The sequence below is a fragment of the Ochotona princeps genome, chromosome 9 (genome assembly GCF_030435755.1).
Source record: "Ochotona princeps isolate mOchPri1 chromosome 9, mOchPri1.hap1, whole genome shotgun sequence".
In the NCBI taxonomy this organism is placed as follows: domain Eukaryota; kingdom Metazoa; phylum Chordata; class Mammalia; order Lagomorpha; family Ochotonidae; genus Ochotona; species Ochotona princeps.
Window position 1 is genome coordinate 55,359,262 of NC_080840.1, and position 26,563 is coordinate 55,385,824.

The 26,563-nt window shown below is 46.2% G+C and overlaps 1 protein-coding gene and 1 long non-coding RNA gene across 3 annotated transcripts in view; both read right to left on the bottom strand.

Moving 5' to 3' along the window:
* SLCO5A1 (solute carrier organic anion transporter family member 5A1) overlaps positions 1-17,872 on the bottom strand; it is a 130,093-nt gene extending 112,221 nt beyond the window's left edge. For both annotated transcript variants that reach the window (XM_058668720.1, XM_004588109.2), the window contains exon 1: positions 16,603-17,872. In XM_058668720.1, coding sequence (XP_058524703.1) covers positions 16,603-17,518 — 916 coding nt within the window. In that variant the 5' untranslated portion in view covers positions 17,519-17,872. The remainder of the gene's footprint in view (positions 1-16,602) is intronic.
* A 6-nt stretch (positions 17,873-17,878) lies between these two features.
* On the bottom strand, positions 17,879-19,661 carry LOC131481148 (uncharacterized). The gene is made up of 3 exons (XR_009246093.1): positions 19,570-19,661; positions 19,105-19,194; positions 17,879-18,003 (listed from the first exon to the last, which is right to left on the bottom strand). It is a non-coding gene; the product is annotated as an uncharacterized LOC131481148 (long non-coding RNA).
* Between the last annotated feature and the right edge of the window lie 6,902 nt (positions 19,662-26,563).

The following is a 26,563-nucleotide window of genomic DNA, read 5'->3' on the forward strand; positions in this document are numbered from 1 at the left end:
AAGATTTATTCATTTTTATTGGAAACTCAGAATTACAGAGACATAAGGGGAGACAGAAAGAAGGATCCTCCATCCACTGTCTGGTCAAACGGCCACAATGGCTGGAGCTGCACCAATCCGAAACCAGGAGCCAGGAGCTTCCTCCAGATCTCCCACGTGGGTGTAGTGTCCCAAGAGTTTGGACCATCCTCACTGCCTTCCCAGGCCACAGCAGGAAGCTGGATGGGAAGTGGAGCAGCCAGGATATGAAGCTGTGCCCATATGGGATCCTGGGTGTACAAGGTGAGGACATTAGCCACTAGGCTAAAACTGAACTTCAAAATCATTATTCTAGGATGTGTATCTCTTAAAGATTTATTCATCTATTTGAAAGGCAGAGTGACAGAGAGTAATGTCTTCCATCTGCTAATTCACTTCGAGTGCCTCCCACAGTCAGGGCCAGGCCAGTCTACAGCCAGGATCCTGGGACTCCAGCCAGGTCTTCCACATGGGAAAAGGAACCTTCTGCTTCCCAGAGGGTGTCTTAGCAGGAAACTGGACTCAAAGTGGAGTAGTCACGTACTCAAGCCAGCAATCCAATATGGGATGCAGGCATCCCAAATAGCCACTTAATTCATTGTGCCACAATGCCAGCAATGAGTGAGTACAGACACGCAAATACACATTTTTCTGGATTTTTAAATATGTCTCACAGGTAATCTTTCAAGTATCATGCAGGAAAATGTTTGCTTCTTTAAAAAAAAATGCTGCTGGGCCCAGGAAGACAGAGTAGTTGTTTAAGTCCTCGCCTTGAACGCGCCAGGATCCCATACGGGCACCAGTTCTCATCCAGGCAGCCCTGCTTCCCATCCAGCTCCCTGCTTATGGCCTAGGAATGCAGTCGAGGACAGCCCAAAGCCTTGGGACCCTGCACCCGCGTGGGAGAACCAGAAGAAGTTCTTGGCTCCTGGCTTCAGATCAGCTCGGCAACAGCCATTGCGGTCAGTTGGGAATGAACCAGGGGATGGAAGATCTTCCTCTCTATCTCTCCTCACTGTATATCTGACTTTCCAACATAAAAAAATAATAAAAAAAATAAATCTTTAAAAAAAATAACATTTAAAAAATGCTGCCACCCTAAACCCAAGGGAAATCCATTAAAATGCAATTCAAATGAGGATAAATTTCCTTTATGAATGAAATAAAATAATCATTATATTTCTATATATAATCATTATATATATATATATCTACACAAAATATTGGCAAACATTTTTTTACCCAATGAAGACTTTCCAAATGAGGATTTGTGTTTATTATACACTGATTGGAAATTAGTCATTAACAACCAACAAATCTAAGAACAAGAATTCACTTCACACACTTATTCACTTAAATCACTCCTGTCTCTTTACTACAAAAGACTGAAACTTCTACCACTTTTATAACAATTCAAAGCCAAAAACATAGGAAAATTCCTGACAAGACCAGAATAATCACCATTATTATTATTGTTATTATTATTACTGAAGTACTATAGCTAAAAATTCTCACATGTTAGAAGGTCAGGAGCTATACAACCCAATTTCAAACATTTGCAAATTATGTCACTTCATCCTGCTGAGAATATTAACTGTGTGAATATGCTCTTTACTTTTCAGTAAGAGTAACCTGCACCTGCCTTTCTAGGCTATATTCAGTATCAAGGATTGGTGGGTTTTTGTTTTTTTGGGGTTTGCTGGGCTTTTTTTGGTTTGTCAGGTTACAGTTTCACAAGCAATTCACAGCTCCCAAGAGAGGAAGTAGACTCCAAATTTACTGTCAGGTAATACGCAGCTGCGGGAAGAATGAGCAGCAGAAATGCCACATTCCCCAGGGACAACTGTCACTCAGCAACACTGCTCAAGCCACCATGTGGGAAGCTCCCCAGACCCAAGGGCCATGCTCCAGAAAACAGAGCATGTTCAGGCAGGCCAAACAGACCCACACCAAGAATCACAGAACTTCAAAGGCAACAGGAGTCGGAAGAAGTGTAAGCCTTATCTCTTCATCTCCTTTTATATATAAGGAAACAAAAAAAAAAAAAACAAAAACACAGCCAAAGTCACTGTAGAAATTTCTAAAACCCTCTTTTCTCTGTAAGGTCAATTGCTAGAGCTCTGACTGGGCAAAAGCCCTGACTCCAATTTTGCCATTTTTGGATGACCTTGACCTTAAGGTATTTGACCTGAATTTCCAGACCTTACTTTATTCATCTATAAAATGTGGAAGGAAAAAACGTAGTTGCCACAGAGTTGTTCTCAAGGTAAAAATAAGTTGAAAATGTATTTAGCAGGGCCAGTGCCATGTCTTAGCAGGCTAAGCCTCTGCCTGTGGCACTGGCATCCCATATGGGCACTGGTTCAAGTCCCAGCTGCTCCACTTCCAGTACAGTTCCCTGCCTATGGCCTGGGAGACTATCCAACAGTGGTTCAGGTGCATTGGGCCCCTCCATGCACATGGGAGAGCCAGAAGAAGCTCCTGGCTCCTAGCTTCAAATCGGCTCTGCTCCAGCTATTGTGGCCATTTGGGGACTGAACCAGAAGATGAAGAATCTCAATCTCTCTCTCTCTCTCTCTTCCTCTCCTCTCTCTGTAGATCTGCCTTTCCAATAAAAATAAATAATTAAAAAATGAGTAAGGTATAGAAAATCTCAGGGGTTTTTTCTGTGTTTTTTTTTTATTGGTATTTGGTGTTTAGTGGTTTTCTTAGCTTAGAAACTAGGAAAATCTTATTATTTTTATACCCAGTAAGAATAATTAGGTTAGTGCAGTAGCCTAGCGGCTGAAGTCCTCGCCTTGTACACACTGGGATCCCATATGGCGCCAATTCCAATCCTGGCAGCTTGTAGCTGCTTGTAGCCTGGGAAAGCAATCGAGGACAGGCCAAAACCTTGCAACCCTGCACCCACATGGGAGACCCAGAAGAAGCTTCTGGCTCCTGGCTTCAGATCAACTCAGCTCCAGCCACTGCAGTCACTTGGGGAATAAATCATGAGATGGAAGATCTTTTTCTGTTTCCCCTCCTCTCCGTTTATCTGACTTTCCAATAAAAATAAATAAATCATAAAAAAAAATCCACTATTGCTCAGCATAATATGTCCTGCAATCTAAGCACAGTTTATTCAAGGTGCAGTAGGATCTCCTGGGCAGCGATATAGCATTGGGTGGTGCTCAGATAATTTCTATTTCTTACCCCCTGCTTGCTAAAGACCTTGCTATTTACACAGTTTATTTTCCTGAGTTCTCACCATCCACTTTTTCAATACTTTTCCAATTCTATAACCCAAAAAAATTCTATTTCCAGTCCCCACAACATAGGGAACTCAAACTACAGAATAACTTGGAAACTTTAGATGAAAAAGAGTTTAGAGAATCACTACTGACAACATTTTGCTGGATAATTATTTCATTTGGGGAGCTCTAATATTAATAAAATTACACCCATACTATAATAAGATTACAGCTGTATCACCTGACTCTAGCTTCCCGGTCATGCAGACCCTGGGAGGCAGCAAATGATGCTGCCAATTAGAACTCCATTACTGCTGGGTTCCTGCTATTCACATGGGAGGTCTGGATTGAACTGCTTGTTCCTGGCTTCAGCATGGGCGCATTCTCAACACTGTGGGTTTCTGCAGAGTGAACTAGCAGGCTTGACCTCTCTGTTTCTCTGACCCTCCACCTCTCAATAAAAATGTCAACAGTAATAATCTCAGTCATTGTCAAATATCCCGTGAAAAGAGCAAAATCGCTCCTAGTTGAGAACCACTGCTTGGGAAGGACCTGGAACCTCTGCCACGTACCATGGGAACAGAGGTTCCAATCCTGCAACCCATGTCCAGGGCAAAGCTGAGGCTGGTTTTGAAGGAGGAGACCCAGGTGACTAAGGAGTCCCCCTCTCCTTTTCTCTTACAAGAGGAACCTGAGAACACCGGGAGGCAACTCCAGTGGCAGCAGGAGTGCCCACCAAACTGACAGGGACTTGCACTTACTGCTTCCAAAGATTTCAGTTTCTTTCTCCCCGAAAAGTCAAGAGAGCAACTCAAACTCCTTAATACAGTTATATATCTTCATTTCTCTAATTGCTTTAGTCCTCAAATGCCTGCTCTAAAATCCAATTTGCCTCCATTTTCCTTCTCCCAAATCCCAACTTTTTTTTTTAAATTATACCCATGGGTGTGCAAATTCACTGGTTGAGACACCCAGGTTCTATATCAGAGTCCCTGAGTTCAAGGTCCAGCTCGGCTCCTGCTCCCAGCTTCCTGCCAATGTGCACCCTGGGAGACAACAGCGAGGGCTCATGGACTTCACTTCTGCCACTCACATAGGAGACCTGGACTGAGTCCCCACCTACTGGCTTCACCTTCAGCCAGTCCCTGCTGTGAGCCTCTGGGGAGTGAGGCAGCAGAGGAGAGCTTTCTACGTTTTAGTTTTCTCTCTCCCTTTCCCTTTCCCTCTCTTCCTCCTTTCCTTCCTACTGTCCGGGGTATGTGTGTGTATGTGTATGTGTGTGTGTGGTTTTAAAGATTTATTTTTTTTATTGGAAAGGCAGATTTACAGAGAGGAGAGAGACAGAAACATCTTTTACCCACTGGTTCACTCCCCAAATGGTGGCAATGAAAGAGTTAGGCCCACCCAAAGCCAGAAGTCTAGAGCTTCTTCTGTCTCTCAAGTGAGTGCAGGGTCCCAGGGCTTTGGGCCATCCTCTACTGCTTTCCCAGGGCACAAGCAGGGAGCTGGAAGGGAAGTAGTACAGTCAGAACATGAACCTGCACCCATATGAGAGCCCAGCACTTGCAACAGAGAACTAATCAACTGAATCACATTGGGCCCAAATTAATAAATATATGTTTGGGCCCAGTGCAATAACATAGCAGTTAAAGTCCCTACCTTGCACGCCCGGGACCCCATATGGGTGCCGGTTCTAATCCCAGCTGCCCGCTTTCCATCCAGCTCCCTGCTTGTGGCCTGGGACAGCAGTCGAGCACTGCCCAAAGCCTTGGGACCCTGCACCTGCATGGGAGACCCGGAAGAGGCTCTTGGCTTCGGATTGGCTCAGCTCCAGCCCTTGCAGCCACTTGGGGAGTGAAACATCAGACAAAAGACCTTCCTCTCTGTCTCTTCTCCTTTCTGTATATCTGCCTTTTAAAAAATAAATAAATAATTAATATATGTTTGAACACTCTGCACTCATCAAGCAACTTTCCATTTTCTCTGCCCTTAGTTCCTGGAAGCCACCATTCTTCTTGCCATTTCTATGCATTTGATTACCTTAGATATCTCCTATAAGTATACATATACTTATACATATAAGTATATATACATATACATAATAGCCTCAAGAGTCATCCAATTTGTAGTATGTTTCAATTTATTTCCTTTTTCAGGCTCAATAATATCCCACTGTATGTATGTATGACATTTCTTTTATTTATTCCTCCACAGATGTACACCTGCTTGCCTCCACCATCTGACTATTGTAACTACATTGCTGTGATTCTGTATGTACAATTATCTTTTCAAGATGTTACTTCCAATTCTTTGGGGCATAAATCAGAAGTTGAATTATACGATCATTCTATTTTTAGTTTTGGAGCCATACTGACTTTCATGACTCAAATCCTTTCAATTTTCCGAGTCTGGTTTCCCTTGCCTGTCAAATGGTCATCTTTATAAATGACTGAATGAAAACTGTCTCTATCCACAATGGCTTCAATATGACTGCTGGAGAGACCTTCAGCCAGTCACCCAACCTGTCCCTTATCTTTGTTTTATGTTTTTGTTGCTTGATTGATTTACTTCATTTGAAAAATAGAGACAGAAAGAGAGACCCACCACTGGTTTCCTCCTCTAAATGCCACAACAGCCTGACCAGGTCATCAAAGCCAAGATCCCAAGACTCAGTCCAGATCTCCCATGCACAAAGCAGGGACTCAACTGCTTGAACCATCATCCACTGCCTGCCAGGGTGAGCATAAGCACAAAATGGAACCAGAGGTGGAGCTAAAGGCGCAGCACGATAGTGTAGTGGTTAAAGTCGGCAGCCCCGCTTCCCATCCAACTCCCTGCTGTGGCCTGGGAAAGCAGTGGAGGATGGCCCAAAGCATTGGGGGACCCTGCACCCGTGTGGGAGACCAAGAAGAAGCTCCTGGCTCCTGGCTTCAGAATAGCTCAGCTCCAGCTGTTGCGGCTGCTTGGGGAGTGAATCAACGATTGGAAGATCTTCCTCTCTGTCTCTCCTCCTCTCTGTATATCTGACTTTCCAATAAAAATAAATCTTTAAGAAAAAAAAACCAGAGCTAAAACTCAAGCATCCTGATCAGCCTCTTCCTAACAATACCAAACCCACTTCCCAGCCTGGCTCTTTGCTATCTCATCTTCCCTCCATCGACAAATCGAACCTCATTGTAGAAAACCATTTCCAATATGCACAGACCTCACAGTTCTCTGTCACCAAAACTCCCAATTATTCCTAAAACTTCCAAATCATCCGAAAGAAAACAGTCAAACGTGGGTTTCTTTGCGCCTCTCTCCCCATGGTCCTCAGGAGGTGAGTTCACTTAGCGGGCACAGCTCTCAAGACTCATCTCCAACTCCAGGAGATCCGCCTGCAGGGCTTCAGGGTGCAGAGCAGGAAGAAGTGGCATTTTCTTCAATTAATAGCAGAAGGAACACACCTTTTGATAAGGTCATTTCTCTCACTGAACTCGGCTGTAAGCAGGATACTGAACAACCGTGGGGCTTAAAGAAACGACCACAGCTGACAAAATACCCAAAACATGTCACCTTGTTTTCACAAGTTACAGTCTGAGACCATGATGTTCCTCCTGATGAGAGAAACTGCCATCAGCAGCTGGTTTTACCAAGGCTGGATCCAACCCAAACCCAGAGGGACTTCTCAACCAAGAAAAGGGCCAAGATCTCCAGTCTTTTGGACTCTTATTGCTAAAAAAGTGGAGTGTTTGGCCCAGCAGCTAAGCCACGGTTTGGGCTCCAGCCCATGTCAGAGCACCTAGACTCAAGTCCCTGTTCTCCAATTCCAGCATTCTGCTCACGAACACATTAGGAGACAGCAGATAATAGCCAAGTATGTGGGTCTGTCAGCGATGTAGGGGGGACTTGAATTGAACTCCTGCCTCCTGGTCAGCTGTTGCAGGCATGCAGAGAATGAACCAGCAGATTCGTGACTTCCCTCCATCTTTCACTCCCTCTCTTCCTCATCTATCTCTTTGTCTCACCCCATCTGCCTTTCAAATAAACAAAAACAAGTAAATTCTCTTTAGGTGGTCCCCATCAGAAGAGCAGCCATGGCCTCATCCAGCATCTCATAAGAAATGCAGACTCCCAGACCCAAACTAGGACAGACAGAAACTGCATGTGCATGTTGACAAGATCCCCCGATGATCACATTCAGTTTCCGATTCTACCAGGACTGTTTCAGACCACAGAAATGTCAGAATTCTCAGCCCTACCACAGGAGAGTCAATTCACCATGCTTCCCTGGTGGCACTCTCTGTTATGGGCGGATGGACTGAATAAAATCAACATTACCCCAGAGGCCTCTCCCGCCATGAGGCAGCAAACACCTGTGCTTGTCAGTGGCCTCTGAACAGGCTGACTAACGCATCTTAGAGGCCAACACTGCCCATCACACAACTGCTACACATTCATTCACTGTCATGGAAACAGAAGACACACCCACTAGGTCACAGACTATCTGTCCCAGATGTATGCAAGGCTCAGGAACACTCTGACACTGTAAGGCTATGTCATCTCCCCACCTACTGCATCTTTCCTGATACTTCTCCACGCGTCCTAGAACCATTTTCTCAAATCACTCAATCACCATTCTCCCTCACATTCGTTTTCAGGGAAGACTACTTTTCATATTTTCATGTTTTACACAGAGACTACTTCCAAAAAGGATGAGGAATGGCTTACCAAAATAAGCATATCATAAACAAGACAAGCAAATTTAAAGCAGACTTTTAAAACCAGTTAACAGCAGAATGTACTCCTACTTTCTGCATTTCCTTTCTTACCTTCTTCCTGCCTGCACTGCCTCTCCTCAGAGAAAGAGAAGGGAATGCATAGGACTGATGAACTTGAAATACTTGGGTGTGCTCAGCCCCCCCTCCTGCTCTTGCTTCTTATGAACAACTAGGCACACAGAGAGTAAAAGCGTAGCCCTGCTCCATCTTGACCCAAGTCTTCCATCTGCACCTGCTACCCCAAACCCACAAGGAGGATTCAAGGCTGCCACACTGCTAAGGGCCAGCATTGCTTGAAACTGGATGGGCAAGTCCACATAACTGCATGATCGTAAGAAAGTCCACTTGCACAAAGATATGAACTATGTTCTTCAATGTCACTTCTATCAGTTTTAATCTTCTTTCTTAAAGATTGGTGTATTTATGCACTTATTTTAAAGGTGGAATGACAGAGAGAGAGATTTTCCATCCTCTGGTTCACTCTTCAAATGTACACAACAGCTGAACCTGGTCCAGGACCCAGGAATTCCCTGCTGACGACTCATGTGGGTGGCAGAGACCCAAGTACTTGGGCCATCTCTGCTGTCTCCCCAAGCACATTAATCAGAAGTTGTAAGGGAAACAGAGCACCCAGAACTGGAAACTTATCCTACTACAGGCTGACAGGCATCACAAGCAGAGATTTAACCTGCTGTGCCACAAGGCTAGCCCCTATCAGTTTTATAATTGATAGATATTTTGACCCCATCGTGTTTATCTAGTTCTCAATTTACTCATAACTCACAAGTAAGGGAAAGGAGTGCTCTTTTGGGGCGGGGACCCTTTCCAAATCTCAACAAAAGGGTCAGGAAAAGTAATGCCACAAGGTACTCAAAATGCATTATTGATACTAGCCAGAGGTTGGAAGGAGGAGGGAAGAAGTCTGGGGTTTTCCGGCTAGTAAGCAAAAAGATAAACATGACCACAGTAGAAGACACAACGGGCAACAGTACTCTCCCCACGGCAGTCTCACCTTGCCTTCCTCTCCCATACAGACCAGAAAATCTCAAATCCATCTTCCCCAAAGTTATATCAGTCTGAATTAGCCAGAGGACTCCACTGGGTCAATAGGACACCATGAGAGAAAATGGATGCCCATTCTCTGTGTTGTCCTTTTCCGTTAGGAACAGGTGCCAGATGCCTCAGGCACAGCAGTCATCACCAAGGACAACCCAGCAGCAAGAAAAGAGGCACCTGACATCACCAAAGGATGTTCCCTTACCTGCCCACCCCACAGCCAAACAAACCACAACTTGCCCATGTCCCTGGAGCTTATGGTTGTTGCAGGAAACACTAAAACAGAATATAATGTATCATTGTTTATAGGACCACAAAGAAAATCATTTGGGGCAGGTGTTAGGTGCAGCAGTAAAGCCATCACCTGGGACAACCACATCCCGTATCAGAGTGCCTAGCAGCAGTCCCAGCTACCGCACTTCCAATCCAGCTTTCTGCTAATGTGTACCCAACAGGAAGTGATGATGGCTCAAGTGCTAGGGCTCCCGCCACTCATATGGGAGACCCAGATGGAGTTCCACGCTCCTGGCTTCAGGATGACCCAGCCCTGGATCTTATAAGCATTGAGAAGTGGATCACCAGAGAATCTCTCTCTTTCTCTCACCCTATCTCTCTCTTTGCTCATTCTTAACCCACCACCACCCAATATCTCTTCCAAATAAAATGAACAAATAAACATTTTAAAACCATATAGATACAGAGCTATGGTACAAAAAATAGACTGCCCTATCTACTGTCTCTGAAACATCAAACGAGAATTTTCTATGAAGTATTTTTTTAAGATGTATTAATTTATATTGGAAAGGCAGATTTACAGAGAGAATGAAAGAGAGGAAGATCTTTCATCTGCTGGTTCACTCCCCAAGTGGCTGCAACAGCCAAAGCTGAGCTGATCCAAAGCCAGGAACCTGAACTTCTTCTGGGTCTTCTTCTGGGTCCCATGGCTTTGGGCCGTCCTCAACTGCTTTCACAGGCCACAAGCAGGGAGCTGGATGGGAAGTGGAGCAGCAGAGACATGGGCTGGTACCCATATGGGATCCCGGGCATGCAAGGTGAGGATTTAGCCACTGAGCAATAGTCCCCGGCCCACTGTATACTTTTTTTTTGGCATTACTCCCTAAATAATACAGTATAACAGCTATTTTTCTTAGCTGCTACAGTGTTGGAGTACTGTAACTAATCTAGAGAGGATTTAAAGTATATGAGCATTTCAAGTACCTGTGCATTCTCATAGCTGCAGTAAGGGTTCTGAAATAAATCCCTCCATAGATATTGATGGACAATTGTAATGACTTCTTTCTCAATCTCTTTTTATTCATTTACTTATTTATTTATTCTATTTGAAAGACAGACAAAAACACCTATCCATTAAATCATTTCTTAACTCCTGACAAGAACTGGAGCTGACCAGGCCAAACTGGGACCTGAAAACTCAATCCATGTCTGTCTTGTGGGTAACAGAGATCCAACTCGTTAAGCCATCACCTGCTACTGCCTAGGGAGCTCATTAGTGAGAAACTAGAACAGGGAGAAGACTCAGGACTGGAACCCAAGGACTCTGATCTGGATACAGGCATTCCAAATGGCAACCTAATCAACACACGCAAAAGCCACCCCATGATCACTTCTGAGTATATTCTGAGCCTTGTGCTGCATACGCAAAATGTTCAGCCACAGTTTATGTTGCCAAAAGACCCACAGTGGTGACACTGAGATACTACAAGCCCCTCAAAATTTAAGAGAGCTTTTGCTACATTTCACAAGGCACAAATGCATATGACTCCAAATGTTCACACATGGTACAAAGATGACTGTTTGAAGTTGGCATGCAGAAAGTTCTGGTGAGACAACATTGGATCTTCAGATGACTCCGTGAATCAGAGCATCCCATCTCTGAAACCCTGGTTGGTCAAGAAGTCTCTCTAAGGAGAGAGCTCTACAGTTCTTTCATGTTCTACACCACATCTCTTCCCTTTTTTCAATTATCTAGAAAAAAAGTTTCAAAGTTTTTGAACTCAGAAAGAATAAATTATCTCTCATTTCCCTCTCTGCCCACTCAACAAGGACAGATTTGAATTCTGCTCTTACAGCCAAGGAAGGCCTGTTATGGCTTGCAAAATACTTGTACAGATAGAGTTTCACTTAGTCCTGCAGACATGACAAAGAGAGAAGCAAATGTAACCAATCCCCACTGGAAAAGGCTGGGACAAGAGAACAGGTTTCTCTAAAGTGTCATAACCCGTCCTTGGCAAGGCAGAACAAAATATGAACTTCCTGCATCCCTAGCGCACGCTCTTTTTCATGCACTGAGGCAATTTCATTCTCTCAGGTGCCAAGTCAGGTACGGCAGTTGAGGGGCTGATAGTGGAAATCTGTGCACAAGAAGGGTCTTCAAAAAAATTGGTGAATATGTGTCTTTTGAGAAAACCATGGATTTCACATTTTTTCAAAGTAATCTTACCCTTTAATTCCATTCTCCCATGAGCTTTTTGCAGCACCCTTGTAAAACAGCTGGCACCCTCAGTGACTAACGACCATCCTGTGCTGATCACAACCTCCCCTGAATATCATTGAGCTGGACTTTTGGTTTTTGAATTCTAGAAATGTATCCTTTCCTTCCTTTTCCCACCTGCGTTCCATTCTCTCTCTTTTCCCTGTGGATTCATGAATTCCTTGCCTCCAGTGGATCATATTTCCTCTCCCTCCTTGAGATGTAATCATAAATTCTGCTCTCCCTTCTTGCTAATAGCAAAGCTTTCTCTATACTCCAGATCAACACTAAGTGTCTCTCCTTGCAAAGGAGAAGGGCATTTAGCAGGTGTAAATGCTGCTATCTCCCATCTAGGACCACATCTCTTCTAGAGTGAATGCTGCCAGAGAGTTAACTAACATGGAGCTCTCAAAAGATAAAGTTATACCATTACATTCCATTTCAATGGTTTGAATCCTACTCTGGATATTCATTCCTGCCTGCAATTACTAACCTGCTACTTGAGAAAGGGGTGAATGAAGGAAAAGATAATAGAAAACATTTTGGAGAGGGTAGTGTTCTTATTGTCAGGAAAAAGTTCCACATGGTTAACATGTTTTTAAAACCTTAATTGGTTTTCATTCACACTGAAGCAGCCTACAGGACCTACACTAACTTGTTTGGTTGGCATGTAAATCACATGAGGCCACATCCACACTCTGTGTACCATTCTAAACTTTTGGTGGACAGGTGACAGCCCTTGGTCTCCTTGGGCTCTCAGCGCCTCTCATCAAAGAGCCAGGTAGCATGCAGAGAAGCTCAAGGGCTCCGGGGTCAAGAAGACTTGAGCTGGGAACCCTGTGCAAGTCACATAATCCTCTGAATCTCAGATTCCTCAATCATAAAATAGGGGGAAAAAATAATCCCTACCTCATAAGGCCATTGTGAACATTAAATAAAATATGTAAGTTTCAGGTATCATGGTTTATGCTGAGACCTATCGAACTTAAAGCAGCATTCTCACGTGTTAACGAAAGAATGTGTCCCAGGTGGGCATCAAAATTTTTTCAAAACAATTTAGCCTAGGTTGCCATTGTCAGAGGGTTGGGTTGCTGCTGCTTGCAAAACCAACAGCTCATATTAGAATGTCAGTTCAGTTCCTGATGCACTGGTTCTAATCCAGCTCCCCGTTGCACACCTGAGAAAACAGCAAAAAATGGTCTGAGAACTTGAACCCTTGCACCCACGAGGGAGAGAAGGACAGAGTCCCTGGCTCCTGGCTTTGATCTAGAACAGTCCTAGTCAGCGTGCCTATCTGGGGAAGGAGTCACCACATGGAATATTTTTCCTTTGTTCTCTCTCTCTTTCTGTCACTCTATCTTTTTGATAGACAAATCCATAATTTTTTAAAAAAAAATTTAAATAGGGACAAGACTTGAAGAAACCTGTTATCAATTTAACCACTATTTGTTTTAAAGAAGGAAAAGGGAAGAAAATTCTGTGTCTCTAACCTTTCTCTGCTTGGATTGTCCAGCCTTGAGGTAGCACTACTTCTTCATTCGACCAAATGCTCCTCAAGTGCTACGACCAGTTCCCATTTGTAGTCTTCTCAGAACTGACACAATGCCCAGTGACTAAACAGGTATTTAATATCCACCAGCTATTGCTTCTCTTGGAAGGTGATCACTTTTGAGAAAGTTACAGCTCAGGGATCTTGCTAGGAATGTTCTCCATTTGCTTGAGGCTCTGCCTTGGTTGGATGAAGAAAGTTTGTGCCAATGGTACCCAGAGTGGGATAGAAGAGAGATTCAAGTTTTGACAGTAAATAGGAGCAAAGAGTGATAAGAATATGAAAAATAACTGGGGGGATCACAGAGTTAAAGTATCATTATTTTCCAAACAGGACATGCTAAGTTACACGAAATGTCTGACAAGATTAAACTTACTAGCATGCATTCACAAATGGCAAGATGCGTGTAATATAAAACACACAGCATTGACTGCAAAATAATCGGGTCAAAATGCTTTGTCAAAATTCAATCGAGCCTCTAGACTGAACTTCCAGTATATAATAAATAATGAAAGGGGGCGTGGTGACATTATAGCACAGTGGTTAAGCCGTCGCCTGCCATGCCAGTATCCAATATGGGCACTGCTTTAAGTATCAGCTGCTCCACTTCTAATCCAGCTCCCCACTAATGTACCTAGGAAAGCAGAGAAAGACAGTCCAAGTGCTTAGGTCCCTGCCACCTGTGTGTGAGACTTAGATGAAGTTCCCTGGGTGTTGTAGCCATATGGGGAGTGAGTTTATGGCTAGAGCTCTCTGAATTTCCCTCTCTGTAATTCTGCCTTTCAAATGAATAAATAAATGTCTTTAAAGGAAGGAAGAAGACAAACAGAGGAGAAAGGTAAGTCACCCCATAAAGAACTAATCAGATAAATCTAAAACATAGGACTCACAGAAACAGAAGGAAGCGTGCTAGATTATAAAAAAACTAAAAAGGCTAATTGTCAATGCAGTGAACTTTAGTTGGTTCCTAGTTTTAAAAGACTTTGGAAGGACGTCTGGGGAAGTTTAATTTAAATTAAATATCTGCTCTTCCAAGGGCATGTTCTCCCTAACTACATCTTTCAGGCCTAATTTTACAAAACACAGAAGCGGGATTTGTAGCAGGACATTCAGAATCTGTGCTATTGTGGGAGAAGTTGAATCTCCCCTGAAGGCGCCAGGAGCAATTGATATGGAGATGAATGAGCAGGAAACCTCCTGGTTCACCGGTTTAGATAAAGAACCTGCTAGAGGATTGGAAGACAGTACCTTGCTGTTGAGATGTAAATGGCTCAACCCCTCCTCCCTGCATGCCTACGTGACAATGTTCTTTTAAAAGTCTGATGCTGTTAATAAAACTTGGCTATTGACCACGAAAAAAAATTAAATATCTGATAATAGGATATGATATTCTAGAATGCTAATGCTACTAAGTTATATTCAAAAAGGTCCTTATTTTTAGAAGATACATGTTCAAGTTTAGCAATGTCTGTAATTACTTTCAAAGGGCTTAGTCCCCCAACATACCAAAATATATCCCAGAACATACAAGGCCACATGCACAGGTTGATAAAAATCAGTAATAACTGAGTCTAACAAGTAATTTATTTTGCTGTTGTTCCAACTTTCCTGTATGCTGGAAATTTTCATGTTAAACAACATGGAATCCAAGTAACAAGCCCAGTATGAATACTTCTTCCTTTTTTATCCAAAAATAAAAGTGTGATAAAACCATGTCCTCATATAGTGGACCAGCTACTGCAGACTATTAAGAGCATACACTTCAGGGCCTGGCCCGGTAGTCTAGTGGCTAAAGCCCTCGCCTTGCACATGCATGGATCCCTTACGAGTGCCGGTTCTAATTCCGGCAGCCATGCTTCCCATCCAGCTCCCCGTTTGTGGCGGGGAAAGCATTCCAGGACGGCCCAAAGCCTTGGGACCCTCCTGGCTCCTGGCTTCAGATCGGCGCAACTCCTGTCGTTGCAGCCACTTGGAGAGTGAATCAATGGACTGAAGATTTTCCTCTCTGTCTCTTCTCTCTGTATATCTGACTTCCAAAACAATTAAAAATAAAAAATAATTTTTAAAAAGATTGCACACTTCCCTCCATACCAGCTCCTGGGGAGTGGCTGCCCTAAAGACAAAACACCAGCCTACAGCTTCGGATGCATTCTTCACTGTGTTACGAATTACTATTTCCATACCCAGGATAGTGTCAGAACATGGCTGGTACATTATTAAATGTAACTAGTATTTTCTTACTGGCCATTTTAATTTTTTATAAAGTAAATTCCTTTGTCTAATTCCAGTTGGACACCAGTTGAGAAACAGAAAAGCAAAGGTCCCTTCCAGCATGTCGGCTACTAGTCGTTTTCAAGGATTCAAAGTTTAGTTTTGGGGCCAACTTAGACAGCTTAATTGGCATGCAAGCGCCAGCATCCCATATGGGCATCAGCTCTAGTCCAGGCTGCTCCACTTCCGTCCAAGCTCCATGCTTATGGCCCAGGAAAGCAGCATGTGATGGACCAAAGCCTTGGGACCCTCCCTGTACCATGCGAGAACCAAAAGAAGCTCCTGGATCGTGGCTTAGGATCTGCTCAGCTCCAGCTGTTGAGGCCATTTGGGGAGTGACTCAGTGGAAGGAGGAGCTTTCTCTCCTCTCTGAAAATCTGCCTCTCTAATAAAAATAAATAATTTCTTTTAATTGCTTCTCTCTTCTGGACACAGGTCCACTTTAAAAAAAAAAAAAGTTTAGTTTCAAAATAGCAACCATTGGTAGTAACCACCGCACAGACTTCCAGAAAGGAATTTTTTTCCCCACCACAACCTGGCCTAGGTGAGTTCTCTGTGCTTAACCCAGACATTCCGGTACTGATTTACACAAGTCAATACAACAAATCCCAGAGGCTCTACTCCTCAGAAAACAGTCAAGGTCTCCCATCAGCAATATAAACAGCTTTGAATACACTTTACAACATGAGAGGTTGTTTCTGCATTAAAGTTGACTTAGCTGGTACCATCAAGGTTTTGTTGGATGCAAGTGATGTGTAAAAAAACTCAGGAACAGAGCAATAGAACCCTTTTTCTAAAGGCCAACTACTTCATTTTCTCTACTTTTGAGGACACAAGTAAGAAGCAGCAGTACAGGAGAGCAGTAAATTATTCAAAACTTCACACACCAATTCTTCCTCTCCCCTCCTGACCCCTTCTAAGAAAGGCAGCTGTTACAAAAGAGATCAGTGGAAACACTTCCAGAGGTCCAGCAAGAGAATCCCCTCCCAGAGTGAGAAGACCATAGTACTTTGGGAAACGTGTGAAACTTGAGTCTGAAAAGTAGTTCCAACTAACTCTCAAGTAACTGACTTCTTCCTCAATATGAAAACACACCACGTCAAGGCTGAAACAGAAAGGGAATATGCACAGAATGTAGCTGAAAACGTGACAAAGAATACATTCCCTTCCTTCCGACTGGAAGAAAGAGAGTAAAACTTACCACAGACATGAGCCACGTCTTACCTAGATACAAGGATGCGTTTTCTTTCTTGACATTGTCATCTAAATAAGTTGGTCCCAGGGTATAAATAGGTGTGGAGCCCATTCCAATGAGGATCTGTGCACAAACGAATAAAGCCACGTAGATCCAGTGGTTATTTCCTCCCGGGTCCTTGAGACAGGGAGGAGGTTCCAGAATGGGGGTGGAGTTGCCATTCTGACACAGGCCATCATTGGAGGCCGAGGCGTTCAGCTCTTGGATCTGGTAAGGAGGCGAGATGAAGTGAGGTAAGGCAAAAAGGGCAGCCCCCACGGCGATGAGCAGCCCGCCCACGGCCAGCCACAGGGGCCTGCGACCCCGGCCGCCGAAGTAGCTGACAAACACCACCACCACCAGGTTCCCGATGTCAAAGCAGCTGACCAGCAGCCCAGACTCGGAGCTTTTCAGACTGTAGCGCCTTTCTATGGTGGTGATGACACTGCTCAGGTAGCCGGAGACCATCAACGCCTGGATGAAGGTCAGAAAGCACATACAAACCAGGAAGCAGCGGGAATCTGTGAGGACCACGTAGAGGCATTTTCTTTCCTGGAGCGTGGCCAGGGTGGAGGACACTGAGACGGGTTTGCCGACATCTGTCCTGTAAGCACAGTCCACAAGACCCACCACTCCTGCTGAAGTAGACGGGGCGGAAGGGCTGGGAGCCAAGGGGTTTGGAACTGGCTTCAACTCTTGGTAGCCCAATGAATCCGCATACACTGAGGAAACCTTGGCGTCTACACTCGCAGGACTGCGGCTCGGGCGGCAGGAGGCGCTGTTCAAGACTGGTAAACTCTTGGACCTGAAGGTCTCAGACTCGCACTTCCCCTGGACAGCTCTTAACGGGCCCCGCGACTCCAGCTGCTCTCTGGGCCGGGGTTGCTGCCAAGCCCCTTCGTCCATGGCTCTTTTAGAATTCAGATTCGATCGCTGATTCCACTCCGCCGCTTTGCGTCCACCGGCACCACAAACTGAAGCAGCCGGGCCCTCAGCGAAGTGCCCACCTGAGACCGTGGCTTGGGGGTGAGGGGTGCAAAGCCTCGCAGCAGGGCACCCTCACCAGCAGGGAAGCACCCCGGGCCTCCTGACCGCAAAAGCGGTCCTGAGGCTTCGCAGCCGCATGCCTCCGGGGGCAGGGGTCCTCGCGGTCCTGCGATGGGCCCTACTTGAAGTCCACCTCCGAGCAGCAGCACGCAGCAGGCGCCTGGCGCGTCCCGGGAGCATCCCCTCCACCACCGCCGCTTGACAGCAGCTAGTGCGCCCTGGGCCCAGCGTGGGGGCGCTTAACACTGCTGTCCGCGCTGCCGCATCCCGCCTAGCTGCCCCAGGGCTGTCTGGTGCTCACCACCTGTCTTGGAGACTCCCCCCTCGGGCGTGAAGCTGCCAACCTGTAAAGCAGAGGAAGGACGGTCAGCTAACAGGCTGCTGGACTGGTGTCCCGGCATCCCGGGGTCAGCATTGGGTGACCCCGACGGTCCCAAGTGGGGCAGAGGCCAGAACCGGGAACCAACCCCCGGGGAACGGGCAGCTGCAGGCTGCGGTCTCCGGTCCGGGAACAATGAGCAGCAGGCGGTCGGCAGACACTCTTCCCTCAGTGTCTGCCCCCGCTCTGCCCCTTTCGCCTTTCACAGAGCATTTGCTTTTATATGTTAATAATTATCCACCTGGCAGCTCTGACTCAAAGGCCGTGTCTTTTATTCGAGTGAACTAATTGCAGCCTTGTCTTACTCCTACTTCTTAACTCACAGGAGAAAATGCCCAAAAGAACAAAGCAAAGGTTTTTTTTCTTTCCCTTTACTAACACACAATGCATTGCCAGTTCCCAGCTTTAAAAGAAGGGGAGCTATGTGTGTCGAAATACGTGTGCACACTTGTGCGCTGGAACGCGTGCGCGACTAGAAGCGATCCGTCGGCTCCCGCAGAGACACGTACTCAAAGCCAAAGGCAGCCGTAAAAAGGTCAGCGCGCCTGCCTCTTTCTTCCCCACACTAAAAATAACCGCCCCCCGCCCCCCACTTCAGGACGATTCAGTTACAAACACCAGGGGCATTCAAGGCTGCAGCCCACGCTAAGTCCCCGGCGCGCTGTGTCAAGCGAAACCGAAAATCAGTTTGCTTCGCGAGGGCTGGGGAAGCCACCAAGCAAACAAAGAGATGCCACCACGCTGTCACCGCGCGCGCGGGGAGCACCCCCTGAGCCCTCAGCACGCGCGGGCCGAGGCGAGGTGTGCTCCTCAGCCAGTGCGCCCCGCGGGGAGCGTGGGCCCGGGGTGCGCGCGTGCGCGGGGACACACACACACACACACACACACACACACACACCGGCGTGTACGTGTTAGCACCGCTCGCGCCGTCCCGCACCCTCTTGAAATACAGAAAGAGACCAAAAAAAAAAAAAAAAACCCACAGGTGTGCCCTCCCCGGGAAGATTTCCCCCACATAAACACACCCCCTCAAATGTTGGGGAACCCCCCACTCCACACTTCCCACCTGAGGGTAGGGGGCGAATGTGCACTAGGTGGGCGAAAGCCGGTCTTTGCTGCCTTGAGTTTCGTCCTGCCTCGCGCCTTTGTGATGCCGCTGAGAAAAGAAAGCAGCGAAAAAAGACTGAGAGGCTGAGCGGCCAGGAGTGGCGGCTTCCGCGGCTCCCACCGCTGTGCTGGGCCGGCCCCCGTCCGCGATTCCCGGCCTGCCCGGGCTTCCCCACCGCCCGCTCGCCCAGCCGCCTTCCCGGGGAATCCCACCAGCAGCTGGGCTCCCAGCCTGGGGAATCCCGGTGAACTCCTTCGGCGCGCGGCGGGTGTCCGGGCCCCTGCCTGGAGAGGACCGGGAGCCTCCGAGGGACACCAGGGGCCCAGACTGGGCGCTCTCCGAGCAGGCGTGGAATCCCAGGGACACACACACACACACACACACACACACCGTGGGAGAACAAGGCTGCCGGGAACAGCTCACCGCGTCGTCCCGGCAAACAAGCCGCCGCTACTCACGGGCTAGCCCTGTGCTCAGTCAGCCCGGCTGCGAGTGGAGTGGCGGGAGGTGGGAGGGCTGTTGGAGGTAAGAGTTGCGAGCTGCCCTGGGAGGCAGCCTCGATCCGGCCGCAGAGCAATCAGTGAATGAGACTGCGACTGGAGCTGAACTCTTCTCCCTGCCGCTGGCCTGTCACCCAAGCCTCTCCTCCCAGACACACGCGCACAGAGGCGCGCCGGGAGTGGAGCCGCAGAGGGCGCAGGCGCGGGCGGCCACCCAGCCCAGCCCGCAGGCAGCCAGCCACCCCGCTGCCCTTCACCTGCGCGGTGGGGAGCACCGGCAGAGGCGCCGAAGCCTCCAGGGAGCAGGTGTCTGAAGATAGTCAACAACTGGAACAGAGAGGCCGCTCGGAATAAAGAAAAGGTTTCTATTCATTTATTCTGTGCCTTCAGCACACATCATGCCTTACCCACCAGAGTTAATTTCTGGGGGACAAGGAATATGACAGGATCCTTGGTGTAAATTTAAAAAAAAGTCAAGTGGGGGAAACACCCATGTAAATGGGTTAAAGCGACGTAGTCCATTTTACTATAGCGTGCTACCAGAGAACCAACTCTCCTCCCACCTTCATTCCCAGGAAGCAGAAAAAGTGTGGGAAAGCATAGGCTGGGAGATCCCAGGGAGAGGGCCAAGGACTGACTTCCCAAAACGGCAGGGAAGGAAAGAGCTCTGGGGTTCTGCCCTCTGGGACAGCCACAGAAGTCCTCTTGGGTATCCCACATCAAGAGACCTGGTTTGGGTCCCAAATGGTCAGTTTCTGATCCAGCTCTCTGCTGACGAACCTGAGAAACCAGTCTAGAATGGCCCAAGTGCTTGGACTCACTTGGGAGACCCAGATGGAGTTCCACTTCCTGGCTTCTTCGCCCTGGGACAATTTGAAGGGAGAACCATCAGTCAATGACTTCCTTCTGTGTCTCCCTTGCTCTGTGACTAGGTCTTTCAAAGCAGCAGATCCTTTTTTAAAGTTTTCTCCTTCCCTTTGTAAGTGCTTTACAATCACTTTTTAAAAAGTCAAGAGGTTGGCACTGTTATGTAGTAGGTTAAGCCCCCACGTGTGGTGTCAGCATCCCATCCTATATGGGCACCAATTTGAGTCCCAGCTGCTCCTCTTCTGATCTAGCTCCCTACTAATGGCCCGAGAAAGCAACTGAGAATAACTCAGGTGTGTGGAATCTCTGCATCCATGGGGGAGACCTGGAAGAAACTCCAAGTTCCTAACTTCGGAACCGCCCAACTAGGGGCTTAATAAAATGTGAAGTGCCAGAAATGGAGGAGACGGTGGCCTTCTGACTTCCCCACCAGAAAGCGGGCTCTGTGGGGAAGAGGAGTTAGCATGCAGTCTACACGGAAAGAGTAATGGGAGGGGTTGGATAGGAAACACATTGAAAGCTAGATGTGGCTAGACTTAGCAGCCGATGCAACCCGGTGGTGATGAAATGGCCCTGTAGCATGCATGCGTCCCCCCAGCTACTCACCTGTATCACTGAGTAGATAATGTCCAACTGAAGTACTGGAGAGGAGGCAAACGACAAGCAAAGATGAATCCCACGTTGCATGTGCTGAGGGTGAAGTGCCTTGAGATATCCAAGAGTTACAAGCCTCACAAAACACTGGGGGTTTGGACCAGAGATCGATATTCACAGTCATCATCCTCAGCATGAGAAAGGCTGAGCTGAAAGGGAGCATCAGCCCAACCGGGAAGAGACACAGTCGCAAGGGGAGAGGGAAACCTGAGGAGCGACATGGGAGAAAAACGGGAAAGAAGATGACTCGGTGGTTGAGACACCTTCATTTCATATTTGAGAGCCAAGTTCCAGTTCCAGAGCTGCTTTCCAACCTGCTTCCTGTTCATGCAAAACCCTGGGAGGCAGCAGGTGATGGCTTAAGTACCTGGGTTTCTGCCATTCCCATGGGAGTCCCAGATAGATTTCCTGGCTCCTGGTTTCATCCTAGCCCACACCCCAGCTGTTGCAAACATGTGGGGACTGAACCAGCAGATAGAAGAGATCCTGGGCCTGGTGTGGTGGCCTAGTGGCTAAAATCCTCTCCTAGCACGCCCAGGATCCCATATGGACATCGGTTCATATCCTGGCTGCTCCACTTCCGCTCCCTGCTTGTGGCCTGGGAAAGCAATGGAGGATGGGCCTAAACCTTGGGACCCTGCACCTGCATGGGAGACTTAGAGAAAGCTCCTGGCTCCTGGCTTCGGATTGGCTCAACTCAGGCTCTTCCAGCCACTTGGAGAGTGAACCAGCAGATGGAAGATCTTTCTCTCTATATCTTCTTCTCTCTGTAAAATCTGCCTTTCCAATATAAATAAATAAATAAATAAACAAACAAACAAATAAGAAAAGATTACTCACCTCCCCATGCTCTTGTTCTTGCTTAGATTTAAGAATACAAATTAAGGGCCCGGTGGTGTGGCCTAGCAGCTAAAGTCCTCGCCTTGAAAGCCCCGGGATCCCATATGGGCGCCGGTTCTAATCCCGGCAGCTCCACTTCCCATCCAGCTCCCTGCTTGTGGCCTGGGAAAGCAGTCGAGGATGGCCCAAAGCATTGGGACCCTGCACCTGTGTGGGAGACCCGGAAGAGGTTCCAGGTTCCCGGCTTCGGATCGGCGCGCACCGGCCATTGCGGCTCACTTGGGAAGTGAATCATCGGACGGAAGATCTTCCTCTCTGTCTCTCCTCCTCTCTGTATATCTGACTTTGTAATAAAATAAATAAACCTTTAAAAAAAAAGAATACAAATTGAAACAAAAATAAGGCATAAGTGAGAGCCATAAAAGCTTACAGAGCAATCAAATAGGATAACCAAAAATATCTGAGGTCTCCTGTGACATCTGCACACAGGACCATGACTGCTGGAGGGAAGGGAGCTGCTTACGGTGCAGGTTGACTTTGCTGGCCATAGCTGTCATGACAAAGCCACCATCTGACCTCCTGCCTTGCCCAAGGAGAGCATCGTCCTATCTCACACATATGACAAACACAGAGTAACTCAGCAAAGGTACACAGCTCATCTGCAGGCCATGTGAGCCCTTATGCTCAAGTATTCTGTGTTGATTCCCTCCTCTGTCGTGGCTGACAGCCTGGCTTGTCAATGCGCTTCACACCTTTTCATTACCACACTCGAGTCTAACCATCACCACATCAGCAGCTGATCATCAGAGAGCAAATGAAACCAACTGACACCAAGGCACAGTTCAAATGTGCTTGAAGCTCATCCCGAAAGAGCTGCTAAAAGCAGTCCGTCCTGAATTCTTGGGAACTCCATCAATCCCACAGGTACCATTCCATAACATGACTCTGCCTACCCTGCCCTGAGATAAATACTCTGTGAAATTCTTCTGGATCACAATGTCATCGGAACAACAGCCAGGATCCCTGAGCGGTCTGCAGAAACAGAAGAACAGTAAAATCCCTTTGGGACTAGGGAGGGAAACTTTCTCTGGTCCTTACTTAGTTCCAACTTTGGATCCCCACCCTCTCCTGCAATGACCATCAGAGTCGCCCCGGAGCCCCCACACAAAACAAAACAAAACAACAACAACAAAAATTAGAATAGATAGAGAACAACAAAGAAAGCTTAGACCCAGACAAGAAACAGTAAGCGGGGACTCACATATACCTTACTAGGTAGGACACAAAAATAAGTTACTCCTCACTGGGGTATTGAAGATTTCTCTGCACACCCCTCCTAAAACTGTTCTGTGCCTCAACTGTTGACATATGCCTTGTTAAAGTTATAAGCCCAGAGAGGGTATACCTAAGAAGCCGTTGAACTTGACTGGACAATAAGATGCTGGACTCTATGTTTGGTATACGCTTGCAATGGGGGAATCTCAACTGAACTTGAGCTGTGGTTATGCAACAAGGTGGAGGAATCCACCATGGTGGGAGAGTTTGGGGAGGGGTGGGAGAACAAATAAAAAAAAAAAAAAAAAGAAGAAGAACATGGGCATAAGGACGCAGTGCAATAGCCTAGTGGCTAAAGTATTTACCTTGCATGCGCCGCGATCCCATATGGGTGCTAGTTCAGTCTTGGCTGCTCCACTTTCCTTTCAGCTCCCGGCTTGAGGTCTGGGAAAGCAGCAGAGGATGGCCAAGGGCTTGGGACCCTGCACCCATGTGGAATACTCAGAAGAAACTCCTGGCTTTTGGCTTTGGGTTGGCTGAGCACCAGCCATTGCGGCCACTTGGGGAGTGAATCATCGGAAGGAAGATCTTCCTCTCTGTTTCTCCTCCTCTCTGTATATCTGGCTTTGCAATACAAATAAATAAATCTTAAAAACAAAAAAACAACAACAAAAAAAAAAGTTATAAGCCAGTTTGGACTATCCTAAAATCTGCCAAGTTCAGTAAAAATTATGCTTCAATACAATAAATTGCTAAATACAAAAATGAAAATAGACATGAGACAGCTGAATAGTATCCTATAGCCATTTTAAGGTGGATAGAAGCCAGTTGTATATAAACTAAAAATGAAATGTTAATGTGGTTAACAACTTGCATTTTCTAACATATCAGTCACTCAATACCATGTCAGTTAACTCCTTAATGTTGTAAACAGTTATCAATGTTATGTTATGGCTTTTAATTGGTCGGGACGATATTCTGCCAGCTCTGCCTTTAGACCAGAGATGGTCTCCCCAAGAAACTGTTGAATTTATGTGAACAATAAGGTGCTGGACTCTATGCATGGTACATGCTTGCAATGAAAGAAACATGACTGAATTTGAACTGTAACACTGCAATAAAATGGAGTAATCCACCATGGGAGGAGGGTACGGGGAGGGGTTGGGGGATTCCCAGAGCCTATGAAACGACGTCATAAAATGAAATGCAATAAAAAAAAAAAGAAGAAAATAAATTCTTCTGGATCCAAAGTCTCTCTACCGCCTACTTACTACCTGCTCTCAAGTTCTTTGCCATTTTCTCGCTTCAGCACATCGCAGACATCAGCTGTTCACTGGCAAATGCAATCTGTTGCATCAGGTGCCAACAGAGGGCTTCCCTACAGAAAGCCAGACAATCACATCCCGGGGACCTGCCGTGCTCATTCATGGCAAATTACCATCGTTAAACAAGAAATAACCCTGAGAACCTATGGCTGTTGTTGTTGTTGTTGTTGTTGTTGTTGTTATTGTCACTAGCAGAAAACTCAGTGTTCAGACAAACTTCAACAGACCCAATTAGTTATCCACCTGGGAAATAAGAACACACTCAAACACACTTCTTTCACTTTCTTTTTCATTGTTAAATATGACTTTGGGAGAATCCAGGAATACCTCCATCAGCCCTAAGCTTCAGATCGGTAGGAAGCAATGGAGTCACACCACACACTTCCATTAGTCCCATAGCTAATTCACTTATGATGTTTGGCCGCCTAGTGACTCTTTGGGGAAAGCTTTTTCTGGATATTTCAGAAAAAACCTTTGCTTCTTCCAAGTCAGTCTTGGTTACAAAGACCTAGAGTCTCTTCCAATCTTCACACAGGGCAGTCTTTGGAAAGGGGAAGGGACCTGTTCACTCCCTGCCCTTCTTTCAGAACATACAGATACAGAAAGAACTGAGTTTGGGCCCAGAATGATTCTGGGTCTTGAAAATATAGTTGCTGAAATAGGAATTGTTTTTTAAAACATGGTGGGGAGGGGGAAAAGAAAGGGAAAGGGGTTGTGAAGAGGCTACTTGACGAAGAAACGTTACAATAAGATAGGAGGAACAAGTTCTGATAGTCAGCTGCATACAGTATAACTATAGCTAGCAATGATGTGTTGTGTATTTCAAAACAGGTAGGAGAGGATTTTTTATATTCTCAATACAAAGACACGGTATTTGAGGTGATAGGTATTTTAACTTGTCTTAATTGATCATTACACATTGAAGTAGTTGGGTACTCCCATAATGGAGGTAGGAGTCCCACACAGCAGCTTCCACAGCTGTGCCACAATGCCCTCTTCTGTATCTTTTGATTAAAACTGCAAAATAAGCTACTCCCTACAGCCAAGACCTCTCGCTAGGATTCAGGATTTACAGACTGACCTAATCTTACAATCAGTAACTGAGGTTTCTTTCCCAACTCATGATATCCTGAAGATTGCCCTGCATGCCTTTCTTTCGTGAAAGAACTCAATTCCTCCTGAACAAGTTCCTGAGATCCTAAATTCTTTTACTAAACTCTTTTCATGAAAAACCTGGGACTGTGGGGCACTGTACACAACAGTCAGGAACTCACAACCACCTAGCTTTCTAAACGTCATTTCCTTAATACAGAAACACCTGGAAAGAATGCTTTACAAAATCACCATCTCTCCCCCACCATCCTTTTTGTGTGATGACATTTTGGGCAATCACCTGACCATAGAAAATCCCCCAAAGCCAGGATGAAGTGCTGGATTATTTTATCCATTGCTGTGATTGGTTTCAGCATGTGTATGCTCAAACAGCTACACTCTGAGCCAGACTTTTGTGCTGCAGTCTCTCTGTATTTCATCAAGATTTTCAATATTGTTGTAGTTCTTTTGTTGCTACTGATAAGTGCAAAATGACCCAATACAAGTAGAAAGTACCAGTTGGAACATCGGGAAAAGACTTTAAAGGATTAAACTTGGAGTCTTAAAACTTGCCATCCAAGTAACGAGACTTAAAAGCTGAGTGAATGGTTTCAAAACATCAATGTCCTTTGTGCAAAGTCAAACCATTGTAAGTCTAAGTGTAGCTTTGCCTACGCTGAAAAATGACCAGGCCAGTGAGATAAAACACCCAAAGGTGGACATGTAGTTTCCTTCCTTTAGCGGACGGACACTAGAAAAAAATTCAATTCTCCAAACCTATGAGAGTGATTGTGGAAGATAGTTCACCTTGGACCTAGAAGGTGTCATGGCACAGTCGCTGCTTGGGCTGGCCCACATTTCACA